This window comes from Cetorhinus maximus, chromosome 29, assembly GCF_964194155.1.
Source record: "Cetorhinus maximus chromosome 29, sCetMax3.hap1.1, whole genome shotgun sequence".
Taxonomy (NCBI): domain Eukaryota; kingdom Metazoa; phylum Chordata; class Chondrichthyes; order Lamniformes; family Cetorhinidae; genus Cetorhinus; species Cetorhinus maximus.
This window is the reverse complement of record NC_135907.1, coordinates 22,339,429-22,356,383: the sequence shown is the minus strand read 5'-3', so window position 1 is coordinate 22,356,383 and position 16,955 is coordinate 22,339,429. Positions and strand designations below refer to the sequence as shown.

Sequence of the window (16,955 nt, the reverse complement as noted above, 5' to 3'; positions counted from 1 at the left end):
GCAAATATATTGCCGTTCCCTCACTGTCGCTGGGTCACAATCCTGGAGCTCCCTCCCTAACAGCACTGTGGGTGTACCTGCACCACATGGACTGCAGCGGTTCAGAAAGGCAGCTCACCACCACCTTCTCAAGGGCAATTGGAGATGGGCAATAAATGCTGGGCCCAGTCAGCGATGTCCACGTCCCGTAAATGAATGAAAAAAGATGTATGTATGAATGGCCAATAAATGTGGCCTCGCCAACAATGCCCACATTCCATTAATGAATGAAACTTTGTGCTTGGCATGTCAGCTTTTTATTCAAGTACTTTAACACTGATTTGCTGAAATGGTGCACCCAGGATATTGGTGGCTGTAACAGAGATGCAGTTGGGCTGTCTCTCCTACCCACCAAGTCACCCCCCCCCCCACCTCCACCCGACCCGCAATCATTCTGAGGGAAGTCAAGAGGCTTTGGAGGGAAGATCTCGGGAGGAAACGAGGTCCTGGAAACAAAAGTTTGATGTTTGGTGGTGGGGTCATGGTCCAGGGGGAGGTAGGAAGAAGTGTCTGAGAGTTGGCGCTCAGCCTTTGTGAGGTAGAGGTCAGGATGCCAGAACAGCACCACCCTTGTCAGCAGGTTTGATAACAAAGTCAGGGTTGGACCTGAGAGAACAGAGTGCAGCAAGTTCAGAAGGAGACAGGTTGGAGTGGATGAGAGGAGCAGAGGAATTAAGATGGCTGATTTCAAACCAACAATTCTCAATGAAAAGAGCAAGAGGAGGTAAGAAACCAGAAGGAAGGTCCCAGGTAGAGGGAGAACACCTGAGGCAGGTGAAAGGATCGTTGAACAGTGGTGGGGGGGGAGGATTTCTGCCCAAAGAAGTGAGCGCGGAGATGCAAGCAACAGAAGAAGAGGTCAGCATCGTGCCGAGCCCGAAATTCATTGAGGTGAGGGCGCAAGAGGGTGAAACGAAGTCACAGAACATTCAGCATCAGAAAACAGAAGGTCAAAGGGTATAGTGAATACACGGCACGAGCTGGGACTTGAAGAGGGGATGGAGTCAGAGGGACGGGAAGGGATGGAAAGTCCTGGATGGGCGTTGGTACCAATAAGGTGTTGGAGCTTGTGTTCCTTAATACCTGAAAGGAAGAGAAAAAGTTTATTGTTAACGTGTCGGATGAGATGAAACATGAAATGGAACTTGGGACAAGGGCAGCTTTGATATAGGGTGAGTCAGTGCTGCTGGAGAGAGAGGATGAGTGTGTACATACGGTGGCACATGGCACTGAGTCTGGACCTCAGGATGCAGCAAGAACAGCAGTCCGAGGAACGTTGTATGTCCCGGAGATACCTGTAATCCTGGGTGGATTTGAAACATAAGGAGTGGAACTTCAGTTGGAATCCACGTGGGGTAAGTTGAAGACGGAGACAGTCGCTGAAAAAAGAAATATGGCTTTGGTAAACACCTTATCAAACACCAGGAGGGAAATGAAAGGCAATGAAGGTGAACAGGACAAAAGAGACAAATGGAAATCCCAACGAAGAGAGGAGCAGAACTTCTTCAAGATTACATTCCTGGAAGAGAAGTGGCAGTGAATTAAATACTAAAATAAAGGCAAAACACTGTGGATGCTGGAAATCTGAAATAAAAACAGAAAATTCAGAAAAAATTCAGCAGGTCTGGCAGTATCTGTGGAGAGGGAAACAGGATTAACGTTTCAAGTCTGTATGACCCTTCTTCAGAGGTAGAAATGTGATGGGTTTTATATGTTGAAGAGGGGATGAAGCAGGTGGAGTAAATAGGTCAGGGATAGGTGGGAGCTCAAGAGAGATTTGACAAAGATGTCATGGACACAAGAGGAAGGGAGTGTCAATGGTAGTGTTAAAAACTAAGGGAGGTGCTAATAGTGGAATAAAAGTCAGATAGCAGAATGCGTCAACCGCAGAATAAGGGACAGCACTCTCTGAAAGCAAAACAAGACCTGCTGAGTTTTTCCCTCAGAAGGATAAAAACGGTTCGGACCAATACTCTTATTTCCCGCTTTTTACTGGTGTTCCGTTTTAAGGTATTCAAGGCCAGTTCGCACCAGTATTCTTATTTCCCAGCTTTTACTGGGTTTTTTTTCTCCCCTTCGTCAGTTTTTATTTTACATTTAATCACCGTTGGCAACCCTGGGGGTTGGGCTGTCTCTTCCCCACCCCATACCCGGCCTGCACCCCCCACCCCCACACTGCCCCCTGCAATCATTGAGAGTGGTCAAGGAGGGTTTGTTGGATTTTGCTCTGAGGAACCTCAGTTGCCCGTCTTGGGGAAGACTCCCAGCTCTGGGTGGTTCCCTGTGGGTCCTTCGCAATGGGCATTGGGACCCTTTGTGCCAAATTGGCTGAATCTTGAGGGTGTCGCCCCCCCAAAAAACAAATTGGCTAAGTCTTGACCTCTTACCCAAATGGGTCAAAGGTTGAGGTCAACCCTCCCCTCACTGGCCAATCACAGCCCAGCCCTGCTGACCAACGTCATCCGCCTTCCATTATTTTTTTATCAATGAGACGTGGCGTCAGGTACCATGACGATCTCTCAGGCGATTGGCTGAAGCCGCCTGTCAATCAGTTGACGACCCGCGAGGGGGTGAGGCGGGGATCTCGGCTCTCTGATTGGATGAGCCGCGGGATGAGGTAACCCGGACGCCGATTGGTGGCACGGGCTGTCAGTCGGCGCTGCGGGCGGAAGTTGCCTCAACTTCCGGCGGATTGTGAGGGGGGAGAGAGAGGGAGAGTGTGAGTGTCGCTGATCCCGCCGAGTGAGAGGGAGAGCGCGCAGCTGACCGGCCTTCGCTTCATTGACTCGAGTCGCTGCCGCCGCGATGCCGCGGGGAGGTGAGAGCGGCGCCGGGGGCTTCGGAAACACACCGCCTTTCCCATCGGGGAGCAGGGGCGGGTTTAACCCGGAGGCCGAGGCCCGGGAGGTGGGGGAGCCCATAGCAACCCCGCGGGGGGGGGAGGGAGAGGGGAGGGAAAGGCGGAAAGGCCCATAGCAACTGGGGGGGGGGAAGGGAGGTGTAAAGGCCCATAGCAACTGGGTGGGGGGGGGTGGAAAGGCCCATAGCAACTGGGTGGGGGGGGGTGGAAAGGCCCATAGCAACTGGGTGGGGGGTGGGGGCGGGGGTGGAAAGGCCCATAGCAACTGGGTGGGGGGGTGTGGAAAGGCCCATAGCAACTGGGGAGGGGGGTGGGAGGTGGAAAGGCCCATAGCAACTGGGGGGGGCGGGGGGGTGGAAAGGCCCATAACAACTGGGTGGGGGGGTGTGGAAAGGCCCATAGCAACTGGGGAGGAGGGGGGGGAGGTGGAAAGGCCCATAGCAACTGGGGTGGGGGCGGGGAGGTGGAAAGGCCCATAGCAACTGGGGGGGGGGAGGAGGTGGAAAGGCCCATAGCAACTGGGGGGGGGGGGGAGAGGTGGAAAGGCCCATAGCAACTCGGTGGGGGTGGGGGGGTGGGGTGGAAGGGGCCATTGCAACCCCATGGGGGGTGGGGTGGAAAGGGCCATAGCAACCCTGCGGGGGGAATGTTGGGGGAGTGTCCCCATAGCACTCCTGGGCATGGGGTGGGGATGGGATCTGTAGTGACCTGGGGGAAAGTGCCCATTCAGCCCAAGGAGAGCAGTCCCATGGTGCCCTCGGAGGTGACCAGCAGCTGAAGTTGGCGCAGTGGCAGTAGTCTGAGGTGACATGGTAACCGTGTGGAGTGGGGGCAACTGGGTGGGTTTGAGGTTTTGCTCGTGTGTCAAGGGCCTCACTGGAAGTGGAGGCAATTGGGGAGAGGGGGGGTCAGAGTTATCATGAATTAAAAGCAATTACTGTTGACTATCTGATTGGAAATCTCTAACACTTGAATTTAAAAGTTTTTAAGCTTAGGGGTACTGGTGAGCTTTGGAGTGACAATATTGATGGTCAATTTCTTCCTTTACCCTCCCCATCCTCTGCACTGATTCAGGAGTACAGCCATATGTGGTTGCTTCCACTGCTTTCCTCCTTATCTGGTACATGTGCTTAACATAAATTAGTCTTGTGGTCTCTGTCTTGTCTTCTACTCTCCACCCACCCACTACAAAATTTATATACTTTGGAAATGAACCTTAATGTTTAAGGAGTGAAATTTCTACCAGAAGATGGCTGTGGTGTGTCTGAGTTTTGTGCCCTGAGGGAGCTGAAGGTTCCTTAACATACAACCCATCTCTAAGATTTAAAATGAGACACTCAAGGCTATGGTCTGTGTGAGTCAGCAGTTGGAAGGGTGGCAGTAAGATGGAGCTGTACTCTATGTAACTGGCCTCCCCTCGTGTTTGTGAGCTACCAGTCTCTTCTTCCATTGGAACATTTCACTTTATTGAGTCATTTTGTGGCCAGCCTTTTTCAAAACTATTTTAACATCAGAATTTAAAAAAATAAATCTCAACTTCAGAGTTATTTGTGGACAGGTTTGATGGCAGAATTATTATTGAAGGTTTTATCAGAATTGGACCCTGAAGTGGCAGTGATATTAAATAAACAAATAATGCTTAGCTTATCTGAAAATGCTTTTTTTGGTGTTGTATTGAAGGCATAATCCCATTTCTTTTAGCATTTGTTAAAACTGTACAAATTTGCAGGCAAACTTGTTAAGCTTTGTGTGCTAGCTAACATTCCACAGTGTGATTTCAGGGTCTTGGGAACTAAGCATTTTAATTGGTGCCTAATCAGAGCTAGAAGATAGATTTGTGGTTTTTGTAACTAATTTAACCAGTGCCCCATCAAAACGTGAATCTGTACTTAGTGTGGAAAGTTTGCCTGCCAGAGTGCTGCCTCCTGTTGAGCCCATTTACCGGTGTCTTAAGCATTACTAAAGTCCACATTGATTCTCTTACCTGGAGCTGGAAAAATGTATAAATTTTGCTTCCAGTTTCCACCCCTCCATCACTTTTAGATGGTCCATCTCTGACACTTCCCTTCCTTGACCCCTCTGTCTCAATTTCTGGTGATAGACTGTCCACCAATATTCATTACAAGTCCACCGACTCCCACAGCTACCTCAACTATAGCTCCTCACACCCTGACTCCTATAAGGACTCCATCCCATTCTCTCAGTTCCTTCGCCTCCGTCGCATCTGTTCTGATGATGCCACTTTCCAAAACAGTTCCTCTGACTGTTCCTTCCTTCTTCCTTAACTGAGGTTTCTCACCCATGGTGGCTGACAGGGCCCTCAACCATGTCCGACTCATCTCCCTCCTAGAACCATGATAAAGGTCCACCTTGTCCTCACTTTTCACCCCACCAGCCTCCGCATTCAAAGGATCATCCTCCACCATTTCCGCCAACTCCAGCATGATGCCACCACTAAATGTATCTTCCCTTCCACCCAGGGGCCCAAACACTCCTTTTAGGTGAAGCAGCACGCCCCTTGCACTTTGGTCTACTGCATTCGCTGCTCCCAATGCAGTTTCCTCTACGTTGGAGAGACCAAACGCAGACCGGGTGACCGCTTTGCGGAACACCTTCGGTCTGTCCGCAAGCATGACCCAGACCTCCCTGCCACTCGCCATTTCAACCCTCCACCCTGCTCTCATGCCCACATGTCCGTCCTTGGCCTGCTGCATTGTTCCAGTGAAGCTCAATGCAAACTGGAGGAACAGCACCTCATCTTCCGACTAGGCACTTTACAGCCTTCCAGACTTAACACTGAGTTCAACAACTTCAGACTATGGACTCTCTCCTCCATCCCCACCCCCCCCCTTTTTCATCCCCCTTTTTTCCATATTCATTTTTATTGTTTTAATTTTTATTAATTTTTTCCCACTTATTTTCATTACTATTATTTTTTAAATTTATTTCCATTTTCATTCATTGTTTTATCCCCAGCTTTTAACCTATTTTTGATATTTCTTCCCACCACCGTCCCCTCCCCCTACTCCACCCCCGCTAGTGCCACCTGTCACTTTCCAGAGCGCTTACCCTGGTCCGGCCATTATCACATTTTGCTTTCTTCGTGTCACCATTAGCACGTCCTTTAGCCAGTACCACCATCATTAACAACTCTTTGACCTTTTGTTTATGACCTCTTTTGCCATCTCTCCTTTGCCTCCACCTATCGCTGGCCTTCTATCCAGCTTCACCGTTTCCATCCCCCCTTAATCAGTGTATATTTCACCACATTTCTACCTCCCTTTAGATCTGAAGAGTCATATGGACTTGAAACGTTAATTCTGTCTCTCTCTCCACAGATGCTGTCAGACCTGCTGAGTTTTTCCAGCATTTTTTGTTTCCGTTTCAGATTTCCAGCATCTGCAGTATTTTACCTTTACTTGATTATAAATCATATTTCTTCATTTTTGATACAGTGAAACAGCTGTTTCTGTCAAGGCCTTGTTTCACCAACTAGTGAAACTTATGTTTGGACATCAGGACTAGGCTCTTCCTTAGCCACACCACATCTCCCCCCCCACTCTCCTGGGAGAGGTAGAAAAACCCCGAATCAAGGTCTGGGAAATTCGGAATATTCCTCTTCAGCCCCCTCAAGTGATTAGAACCTCCAGGCGATTACATTGCCCAAGCAAGCGCTAATGGTTAATCTACTTCGCTTTCATTCAGTGTGATCTCAGTCCAGCAAGGAACTGGCCCAGCTCTCTCTCTGAAAGCCTCACCCTTTCTTATTTTAATTTGTGTCAGCTTGGCTTGGTTAGTGGCTCCCTCACCTCTGAGTTAGAAGGTGATGGGTTCAAGGACTGTAGCTCGTGTGGTGATGCTCCCGTGTAGCACCGAGGGAGTGCGGTACTGTCAAATACCACCTTTTGGATAAGATATCAAATTGAAGCCCCATCTATTCCTTTCAGGTAAACCTTAGGGCTCCATGGCAGTATTAGAAAACCTGGAACAATGTGTGTCCTGGCCAACATGTTTCCCTAACCAACACTAGGGGAAAAATTGGATGAGCCATGCATTAATCTCACTTAGTTGTGGAATCTTGCTGAGCAGCAAGTGGCTGCCAAGTGATTCATTGGCTTGGACGCCATAAGGATTTTCTTTCTCCCCCATCTGCTGAAGTACCAGCAGGAAAAAGATGAAGGAAAAATTCTGCTGGGTGAGAGCAGGAGACCTATAAATAAGCATAGATGGGCCCGTAGAATGATGCTTGTGACAGCTGCTTATTTTGTTTGTCATCCAATTGGCCTGTGGCTACGGCATGGTATACAGCAGAACCCACTCAATCACAACAGCTCGGAACAATCATGCAAATAACAATGAAATGGGGATTTCTACAAAGGGTGAAGTAACAAATGACAGCTGGACTTGTACATGGCCCACCTTTGTTTAAATTTAGTACAAGATGTGTCAATACAGTGTAACATCTGTTAACTGCAACGTCTGAAAGGTGAATAGAGAATGACAGCTTCAAACTTGAAGTGTCTCCTCACTTTATTTTGCTGCTGAGAATTGATTATTTTTTTTGGAGACCAAAATTCATCAGCTTCCAGTGTCCCCAGCAGTGAATAAAATTCATTGAGCGTTTCACTAACTGTTGACTCAACAAATCTACCTCTTTCTAACTTCAGGCATTTGCAGCTCCTGCGGACCTTCACCGAAATCCTCTGGCTCTGAGTCGGAGAAGACATTATTCCGGCACTGGACCTCTTTCCACACAAAATTCTTGGCTTTCTCTTTCAATAAGCAGCCATCAAGCTAGACTTCCTGAGCTCTTCCATGATTAAAGCAACTTCGTGTGCACTGACAGATTGGCTCTTTCACTTCCGGTTCCCGTTCTTTTCCAGCCCTACAAGATATGTTTTTCTTTTCAGAATTCTGTAAATCGGAGACCCAGGAATGCCAAGCTTGTGTGTGACCAGCTTTCCTGATCCTCAAATGAAAGCGAAATACTGCGGTTGCTAGAAATACTCAGCAGGTTTGGCAGCATCTGTGGAGAGAGAAACACTTGACGTTTTGACTAGAATAATCTTAAGAACTGCAGCTCTGAAGAAGTCATATGCAACTCGATCTGTTAACTCTGTCTCTCGCTCTCTCCCCACAGATGTTACCAGATCTGCTGAGTTTTTCCAGCACTTACTGTTTTTAGTTTCCAGAACACCCACTTGTCTGTGAAGCGACACATTTCCCACTTTATTTTGTGTTGCCCCATCTGGAAATTTGTTTTGCCTTTCTCCCTCCCCCACACGGATGGAACACACTTCAACCCAGTTATTGACCACACTGACCAATGAGCCTGATCAGATTAAGACAAAAGTCCCTGCTTCAAAGGCAACTGGTTTCCATTAAAGCGAGATTCCTGTGCATCGTGTGCATACATAACTGGGAACTGCAATAAATTAAACATCAGTAAAACCAACTTTTCACAGTCAGAAGTATGAAGGTGGTGGGGATTTCAAGGCTTTAAGGTTGTGTTAAAGGGAATCCCTATTAAGTGATTTATAAATAAACAGATAAAGCTATACAGTGTAGATAACCCAACGTGTATGAAAAGAGCTGTAGGATTTGTGGAAGAATAGGATTGGATGATTATTAAAAATGCCTATGTGACAATTAAATCCTCATGAAGCACTGTGATTCAAATTGTGTCGAAATTGTTGGATTATTTGTGGATTACATTTAAATGACAATCTAGAGTTTGATGTCATGGATGATTTGCCATCAGGGAGTGATTTCAAGGTTCAAGTTGCTTCATGCAGGCATAATGAGGTCATGATCAATATGGCTTTTGAATTCACTGTCTCCAGAGTTTGCCTGGCAAACATGTGGCTGCATCATATCATCAAGGGGTGGAACCTCTGGTCATTCCTATTGCTGAAACGGTGGGAACAAAGTAAAAGAGAATAAATATGGGGTAACAGCAAAGTAGCAAGCAACGTTAGAGGTGACAGATTAAAGGGGAAGGAAAACAGAAGAGTGCTTTTTAAGCACTCTGCATTTTCTATACATAACTATTGCACATACAGTTCTAAATCAAAAACATGGTAACTGTAAGATTGCAAGAATACTTGCCCTAAAAAAGCCATGGTAACGTCATTAACTTGTACACTGTCTTCTCTTCACCCCTGCCGCACCCCCGACAGAGGCAGCTCCAGGTGCTGGGCTCATTTAACCAGGGTCTTTAAAGATTGTTGTCTTTAACATCCATAGTGAACAAAGTGATAACTTCAGAAAGTGGATCTTGTTGGTTTTCTTTGCGATTCAGTTATAAGGGGATTGTACAGAATGCAGTATCTATCTTCTCCTCTCAAGGATCCGACTGTGGCAATATGTGTTACAGAATCTCTACAAGCCCACATCAATAGCATAATCAGTTCCTCCTGCTGAATATAATTTAAAATGTATGAAGGCCACAATAAAATTTCTGTTTTTATTCATCCACGGGATGTGGGCATCACTGGCTAGGCCAGCATTTATTGCCCATCCCTAAGTGAGTTGCTGCCTTGAACCGCTGCAGTCCGTGTGGTGTAGGTACACCCACAGTGCTGTTAGGGAGGGAGTTCCAGGATTTTGACCCAGTGACAGTGAAGTGACAGTGATATATTTCCAGATCAGGATAGTGTACGACTTGGAGGGGAACTTGCAGGTGGTGGTGTTCCCATGCATCTGCTGCCCTCGCCCTTCTAGGTGGTAGGGGTCAAGGGTTTGGCAGGTGCTGTCAAAGGAGTCTTGGTGAGTTGTTTTGTAGTTGTTGCAAAGTGTCCTAGTAGGTTAGCATTCCTATTAATTACATTGGGATGAAATTGTCCTGAAGCTATGTTTTGCACATTAATTCCTGGCATCCCCAATTGGTTGAGTTTTGTCAACTTTATGCCAGTGAATTAAGAAAGTATCAGAGAAATTAGCGAAGAAAGAGCTTGCATTTACATAGCATCTTTCAGACCTCAGGGTGTCCCAGAGCTCTTTACAGCCAGATAAATACTGAAGGAGAGTCATACGGACTCAAAACGTTAACTCTGTTTCTCTCCACAGATGCTGTCAGACCTGTTAAATTTTTCCAGCAATTTCTGTTTTTATTTCAGATTTCCAGCATCCGCAGTATTTTGCTTTAAATACTTTTTGACGTGACTGTTGTAACTTAAGAATTGCAGCAGCCAATTTGCGCGCTGAAAAGCCCCATGAGCTCCTATGTGATAATGGCTAGGCCTCTGTGTTCCAGGTGTTTGTTGAGGGATAAATATTGGCCAAACACCAGGAGAGCTCCCCTGCCCTTCTTTGAATGGTGGTCATGGGACCTTTTACATCTACCTGAGAGGGAAGATAAGCCCTCAGTTTAGTGTCTCATCTGAAAGATAGCACTTCAGGCAGTGCAGCCCTCCCTTAGCCCTGAAGCTGGGAGTGTTGGCATGAATTTTGTGCTCAAGCTTCCAGAGTGGGAGATAGCTTCTGACTTGCAGGCGAGCGTACTGCAGAGGTCGTGAAAGTAAGAACTGAGGACAAGAATCACGGAATCTTACCGGCTCGGCAGGAGCCCATTTGGTCCATCATGCCTGCACTGGTTCTCCAAATGAGCTGGCTCGCAGTTTATCTCTGCTTTAAATTGATACTAAACCTGCAATATAAATTAACGAAGGAAGACCTGCTGGAGTTTCCATAGTTTTTTTTAAACCCTGCATAAAATGCAAAGCAGGAAATCTGATAGCTCTTTGGCCTTGCTTTCAATATTTACAAGGAAGAGGATTCTTACCCTTCCCTGTTTAAATTTCGAACTCTGGAGGCAGCCCTACACACATCTGTAACCAGGCACTTGCATTGGTATCTCTGGAGCAGGATGGTTAAACCCAACGTAATTTCTATAAATACATTTCTAACTTGCATTGCTGTACCATTACATTATATGACCACTTTCCAGCCAATTTTGATGTATCATTGTAGGTGGAGGATGAATACACACAATTATCATTTAAAAATAACATTTTTAAAAATTATCTTGCAATTATGGCAAAAATCTGTTTCCACAGTTACAAGACTAGGAAATCTGCTTTATTTAAGAGCGTAACTAAATATTGAGCAATTCTCTCCCAGTTGGAAATTGCTGACAGCAAGCCCTGATCACACTGAACTTGCACAGATTTCAGACCTTGCCCATATGCTGTCCCATCTGCCTGTTTGCTGCTTCTAATGGGAATATTTTTTTCTTCAATCCCTTCAGGTAAACGAGGCCACAAGGGGAGGGCGAAGCAGTTTACAAACCCAGACGAGATTGATGCTCAAATGAAAGCGGAGAAAGAAAAGGCAAGTTTCTGGCAGCTGTAACTGAGTTGGTAAACCACACGTGGACACCTGCACACGTTACATGTCGGGCACACTGAGCCATTGAGGCTCCAACAGCTTGCATTTATTCGGCGCCTCTAATGTAGTAAAGCACCCCCTAGGCATTTCCCAACACAGGAGCGTTAGCAAATAATTTGACACCAAGCCACGTATGATATTAGGTCAGTGACTGACAGAGGTAGATTTTAAGGAACAGCTTAAAAGAGGCAAGAATAGCGGAGAGGTTTCGCTGGGTTAAGGAGCTTTCCAAAAGCTTCCTGCAACTCGAGGCCTTTTGTGATGGAACACACCTGAACCTTTCCTGTTGTTTGGACTCAATATACCTTCCACATTGAAATTTGAATTCAAATTGAGCTGGAGGGAGTCAAAGAGGATGAAGAGACTGGGTAGTGCAATAGGATATGGAGGCATTGGCCTTTCACTTCCTGAAGCCTGAATTCAAAGCCAGTCTAAATTGTTAGAATGTGAACTCCTCTCCATCTGACCGTTGTGAAGTAAGTTGGGGGCAGTCTTGACGCCCTGAGCACGAGTCCAGCTGGCACTGAAATGTTGGGATAGAAGGAGTTTTACTCTGCATCGATGTTATACCTAACCCAGGAGTGCTTTGCCTAAAATGCATTCTTCTGCTCAAACGTTTTTTGTTTCAAAAGATATAATTTTGCAATATGTTAGCACTTTTCTTTGGGACAGTATTCAGCCCAATTCTTTGCGGGTGCTGCAAAATTGGTCTTAACCAGCAACTAAACTCAAAGGAGAATGCTAAATTGGCCCACTAGGAGTGTTGGTGTTGGTTTTAAGGATGTTTTACAACTAACATGGTACAGACATTGGAACAAGTGGAGATTTTTCTACTCCACTCTCTGATGCCCCTCACCTCCCTCCCTCTTCTGGATTATGGAATTCACTGGTTGAATCCATCTGTTGCCGTCAAGCTAATGAGTTCTGTTTTTAAACGTATAGACAAAAGACCTGCCAGAAAATGCAAGTGACCCTGATTCTGACAGCAGTGAAGATGACTCCGAGGTGAGTGCCCTAAAAGGGGTAGTTTTGTCCTTTTTGCTTTTTCTACCCAGGTTCTGCTACCCCCCGCACCCACCCCCATCCGCAGCGACTAAGTGTTGGAGGCTTCACTTGGGTCAGTTAGTACCTAATCCCTTCACATGATACTAACTTGTTTCCGAATGGTTTAGTTGCGTTTTCTACCATCAATTTTTGTCCCCTTTCCCCGACCATGCCTCCACCCCACTGCTCACTCCCAGACTGGATCTTATTGTAGTGCAGTTCTTCCGCCTTCCTCTGGTAGCTGACTTGTGCAGCTCCATTCTTCATTTCTGAGCCCGAACAGTGGCTGGCTGATGGGATGGAGGGTGTGATGTTCTGAGATGGGTCTCTGTTTGTAGAACTAAACGGTTTGAGCTGGTATTGCTGGTTGTGAAGCCCACACTCCTGGCTAGAGTATTGGTCAAAGACTACCTGCCAACATTTCTCTCCAGAATGATGGACTTGGGCCTGTGCCTCCGATTTCCTTGCGCAGTGAATTCTTCAGTTATCAATTGGGGGCCAGGTCCTCTCCTGTCCCCACCCGAAGGAATATTTGCCCTATCCTGTAATCTCTGAAGGGCCACTGTCAACCTCATAGAGGCAGAAGAGCTGAAATAGCCAATCATTGCTCGTTGCAATATTACCTGCGGGCATCAGTATCCAAATAAAAGGACAGATTAATGTTTTGGATGCAGGCAGTATTTTTTTTAAAGTGGACTGTGGGTATATGTTAGATTTCTTTTCCCCCTTGTTTGGAGTGGAGAAATAATTCTTGGGCTGTTTGAAGTGGGTTTGATGAAGGAATTATGGTGAGATCTGAATCTTTTTTTTTCCTCTGATCCCAGCCCAAGAAGAAAGGAGTTGAAGGTTTAATAGAAATCGAGAACCCCAACCGAATAGTACAGAAAAACAAGAAAATAACTGCTTTGGATCTCAATCCCCCTAACCGTGAGCTGAGCAGGCGAGAAAGGTAAGAAGATGATTCAGCCTCATGTCACATTTGAAACACATTATATTTAATGATTTCTCTCAGCCAACTGGCAATGTAACCTATTCTCTGTTAGCAAATGTCATATAGAACACGTCCACCACAAACTGGGATCCGTCATCACCTCTCCACCCTTCTCCTGGCCCAATCTCTTGGGATGAATCAGTTTACAGCCTTGGCGTTCTGTTGGATCTCTTGCTGGGTTTGTCTCTATTCTGAAGGCATTGCCCATCTCCACCCTCCACTTTAGCCCATCTGTCAGTGAAGCACTCCTTTGCAGCACTTTTGAGTCTGGAAGTGACACTGCTCTCCTGACCAGCCTCTTATCATCTACTCTCCCTAAACTTCAGCTCATCCAAAACTGTCCGTATCCCATCACATGCCAAGTGTCTCATACCCATCACCATATCTTTCCCGCTTACCTCCCTGCCCCCTACATTTTAAAGCAGATCTCGCTGTATTCTCTTTGGTTCCTCGGCTTATAGATTAGGGTAGGCCTTTCTCCAAAGAGAAGTCGCAAGAACACATTCCCTTAAAGGCGTGCTGTTATTTATCTCCAGTGTTTGTTTAATGAATTTAGAAACTAGCTCCTTACGGTCCAGCAGTCAGAATGTAACTGAGCTATTAAGCCAAAACATTACACAGGACTAACATTTTGTTTAATTTCCTCCCCCTCTTTCCTCTCCCGGCCCTTATATGATCACTTCCCAGGGAAGAGATAGAGAAACAGCAAGCACGGGAGAGGTATATGAAACTCCACCTGGAGGGGAAGACCGAGCAGGCACGTGCTGACTTGGCTCGGCTCGCCATCATCCGGAAGCAGAGGGAAGACGCAGCCAAGAAGCGGGAGACCGAGAAGAAAGGTCAGTGAGAGCCTGTCTGTTCAATGCTAGACTGGCAGCAGGGACTTGAACTGGCGACCGAGGACAGGAAATTGTGGGGAGCTTTGGTTGTGGGGGGAGGGGGGGGGGGCGGGGAGTGGGTGGGGGGAGGAGGGCAGGTAGTGGTGGGTGGTGGCGTGCGCATGGAATCTGCACCTTGGTGGCTGCGCCTGAATTAACACGTAACAAAATAACATGGGGGAGAGGTGCAAGTCTCCTTTGCCTGGCTGTAAATGTCACAGATGAAGGAGTTTTGATCTAATATGGCTACTGGTGAATCCTTCCCTCCTATAAAGAGCAGTGGCCTCTAATAGGCTTCTTACCAAAGAGCTCTGGAGTGGGGGAGGAATTGAAGCTCTTTGTCCATGCCAACTTCATTGATTTTCACTTTGAGTGTCCTGAAGATTTCCCCTGCTGTAGGGCAGCATTGCCATTGAAGCTGTATCCACTTTGACCACAAAAAAGTGCAGCACTGCCATTGCACCTTTCCTCTGTCCATATTTGGGTGGTGTGGAGAATTGCGTAACACTAGGGTGAAGTACTGATGTTTACAGGCCTGTTGCAGTTGGAGGGAGCAATTTTGGGAGATGGGTTAAGATCATCACGCTAACTGTCTTGCTGTGTTATATTTCTCCACCCCCCCCACCCCCCCCCCCCCCCCCAATCATAATGTATCGATTCCAATGCATTAAAGGCCTAGAGTCAACACGCAACCTCAAATGCTGGGGCTGTAATCCTGTGGGTCGGCTGCACTGTCCATTTAAAGCGATTGCTGACAGGTCGAAACAAGGGGGCATGAGCAAGAGGCCAGAACTGGGGGACGACAGGCATTTTGAAGGATTGTCTGAGGAGGTTACACAATGAGGCAGGGACCAGGCCACGGAGGGATTTGAAACCAAAGATGAAGATTTTGAATTTGAGATGTTGCTGGGCCGGGAGCCAGTGTAAATCAGGGTGTCCAGGGGATGATGGAAGAATGGAATTATGGAAAGGTGCCTGTGGCTTTACGCTGGCACCATCAGCTCCCAGTGCACAATCTCCCACCATCAGCTTTCCAAACACTGCCTCCCCCCCCCGCCCCCCCAAATAACTGGACACAGTCCTCCACTCTACCTCTGGTACTACGGCACAGAGGGGACAATGCATGAATGTGTGTGTATGCACAGAAAAGCTGCTGCATGTAGATTGCAATCCTGAGTCTTGAGGTTGGGGTGAGGGGTGCGGAGAGAGAAACTTTAAAAGATGGCATAAAATGGAGACTTTGAAAATTTCTAGCGTGTTGATGGTGCAGGTAAAGTGTCTGATTTCTTGGCATGCAAAAGGATAACTTTTTCTTTTACACTCCCTCTCTCCCTCTCTCTCTCTCTCTCTCCACCTTTCTCTCTTTCCCCCATCCAACCACCTCCCCTCTCTTTTTTTCAGGAAAAGAAGCAAAGGCCTAGTGCTGAGTCAGCCCGACAGATTCATCTGGTAACTTGGAAGGGACAGGCTGGGGCAGTCAGACTGTCTGCTCCCATACGGCTCATCTCCTCTGCCCATCGCAAACAAAACAAATAACCACAAAAAAAAACCCCCACCCATCACACCACATGCTGCAACTGGGTCCGGCCAGAGGGGGAAATGCCTTGTTTGAATTTTTACTCTTCCGGTAGCCATGAATAAACGGGTGTTTTTTTTAATCCAGCCGCGTGCTTTTAGAAGCACCATTGGCATTCTGTGAAACGAAGACTGAAAGACTTACGATTGTCTAAAAGGAAGTGCCATGGTCTGTCGGCACTGAAACAGTTCGGGGGTTCAAATAAGTAGCGCGACTTTGGATACCCCCTACATTGCCCAGGTCCCACCAGCTACAGGCCTGTTATGAGCTCCAAGTTCACTGCCCTTCCATCTCATTGTCAGCTTTCATAAATTTATTAATAGTGGTACTAAGGTAACCCAGATTATATTTTGGGGGAGGGGTGCAGGTGGGAATTGCTTGTAAAGGAAAGTACCTGCTGTACATCTGTGGCAAAAGTTCCGTGAACATATTGTTTCGGGGAGGGGTGGGGGACAATTAAATGATTGGCTTCACTAAACTTCCAGGCGTATTTTGATGGCATAACAAGGCTACAGGACTGTTCCAAGGGTGTGGTTTTGTTTTTTAGGGTGAATTACCGGTGCTGTTGAGTCTGCATTTTCTCTTTTTTTAAATTGTATTTGAACTCCTGTTTTCATCATTTTTTTCACTTGCAGAATCTGGGTGTTTTTTCCTTTCATTACTTTTTAGTGCGAAACTTGGCGTGCCAATATATTTGCAAGCTTCATTGGTTGATGGTGCTATGAGCTAATTAAAATAAGGAACTGCCTCTATAGTGGGAAAGGTCAGAGGCTGTTGTTATGCAGACGTTGTAAATGGAAAGTTACTTCTTATTTTCTGCCTTTGGGCAGGATGGGAAGTATATCTCATTTCTACACTCTCGCCAGTCCCCTTGTTTATTTTCTGTGCCTGTTTACTTTTGACCACAGCTTTGTTTGTGGGAAAGTTGGGTGGTTAAATTCTTCTTGACTCTCCACGAAGATTACAAAGGAAAAGATCACAAGTGCTGGAAACCTGAAATGTAAACAGCTTTCCGATCTAAACTTCCCAGATTCAATATGATAAAAGCAAAAAACTGCGGATGCTGGAAATCCAAAATAAAAATAAAAATACCTGGACAAACTCAGCAGGTCTGGCAGCATCTGCGGAGAGGAACACAGTTAACATTTCAAGTCCGAATGACCCTTCAACAGAACTAAG

General features: G+C 46.6%; 1 protein-coding gene across 1 annotated transcript; it reads left to right on the top strand.

The window, feature by feature from the left end:
* The first annotated feature begins 2,702 nt into the window (after positions 1 to 2,702).
* On the top strand, positions 2,703 to 16,634 carry pdap1a (pdgfa associated protein 1a). Its single transcript, XM_078531867.1, has 6 exons — positions 2,703 to 2,857; positions 11,148 to 11,230; positions 12,230 to 12,292; positions 13,156 to 13,280; positions 14,010 to 14,161; positions 15,602 to 16,634. The coding sequence occupies exons 1-6, from the start codon at positions 2,845 to 2,847 to the stop codon at positions 15,619 to 15,621; spliced, it is 456 nt and encodes a 151-aa protein (XP_078387993.1). The 5' UTR covers positions 2,703 to 2,844; the 3' UTR covers positions 15,622 to 16,634.
* Positions 16,635 to 16,955: the final 321 nt, after the last annotated feature.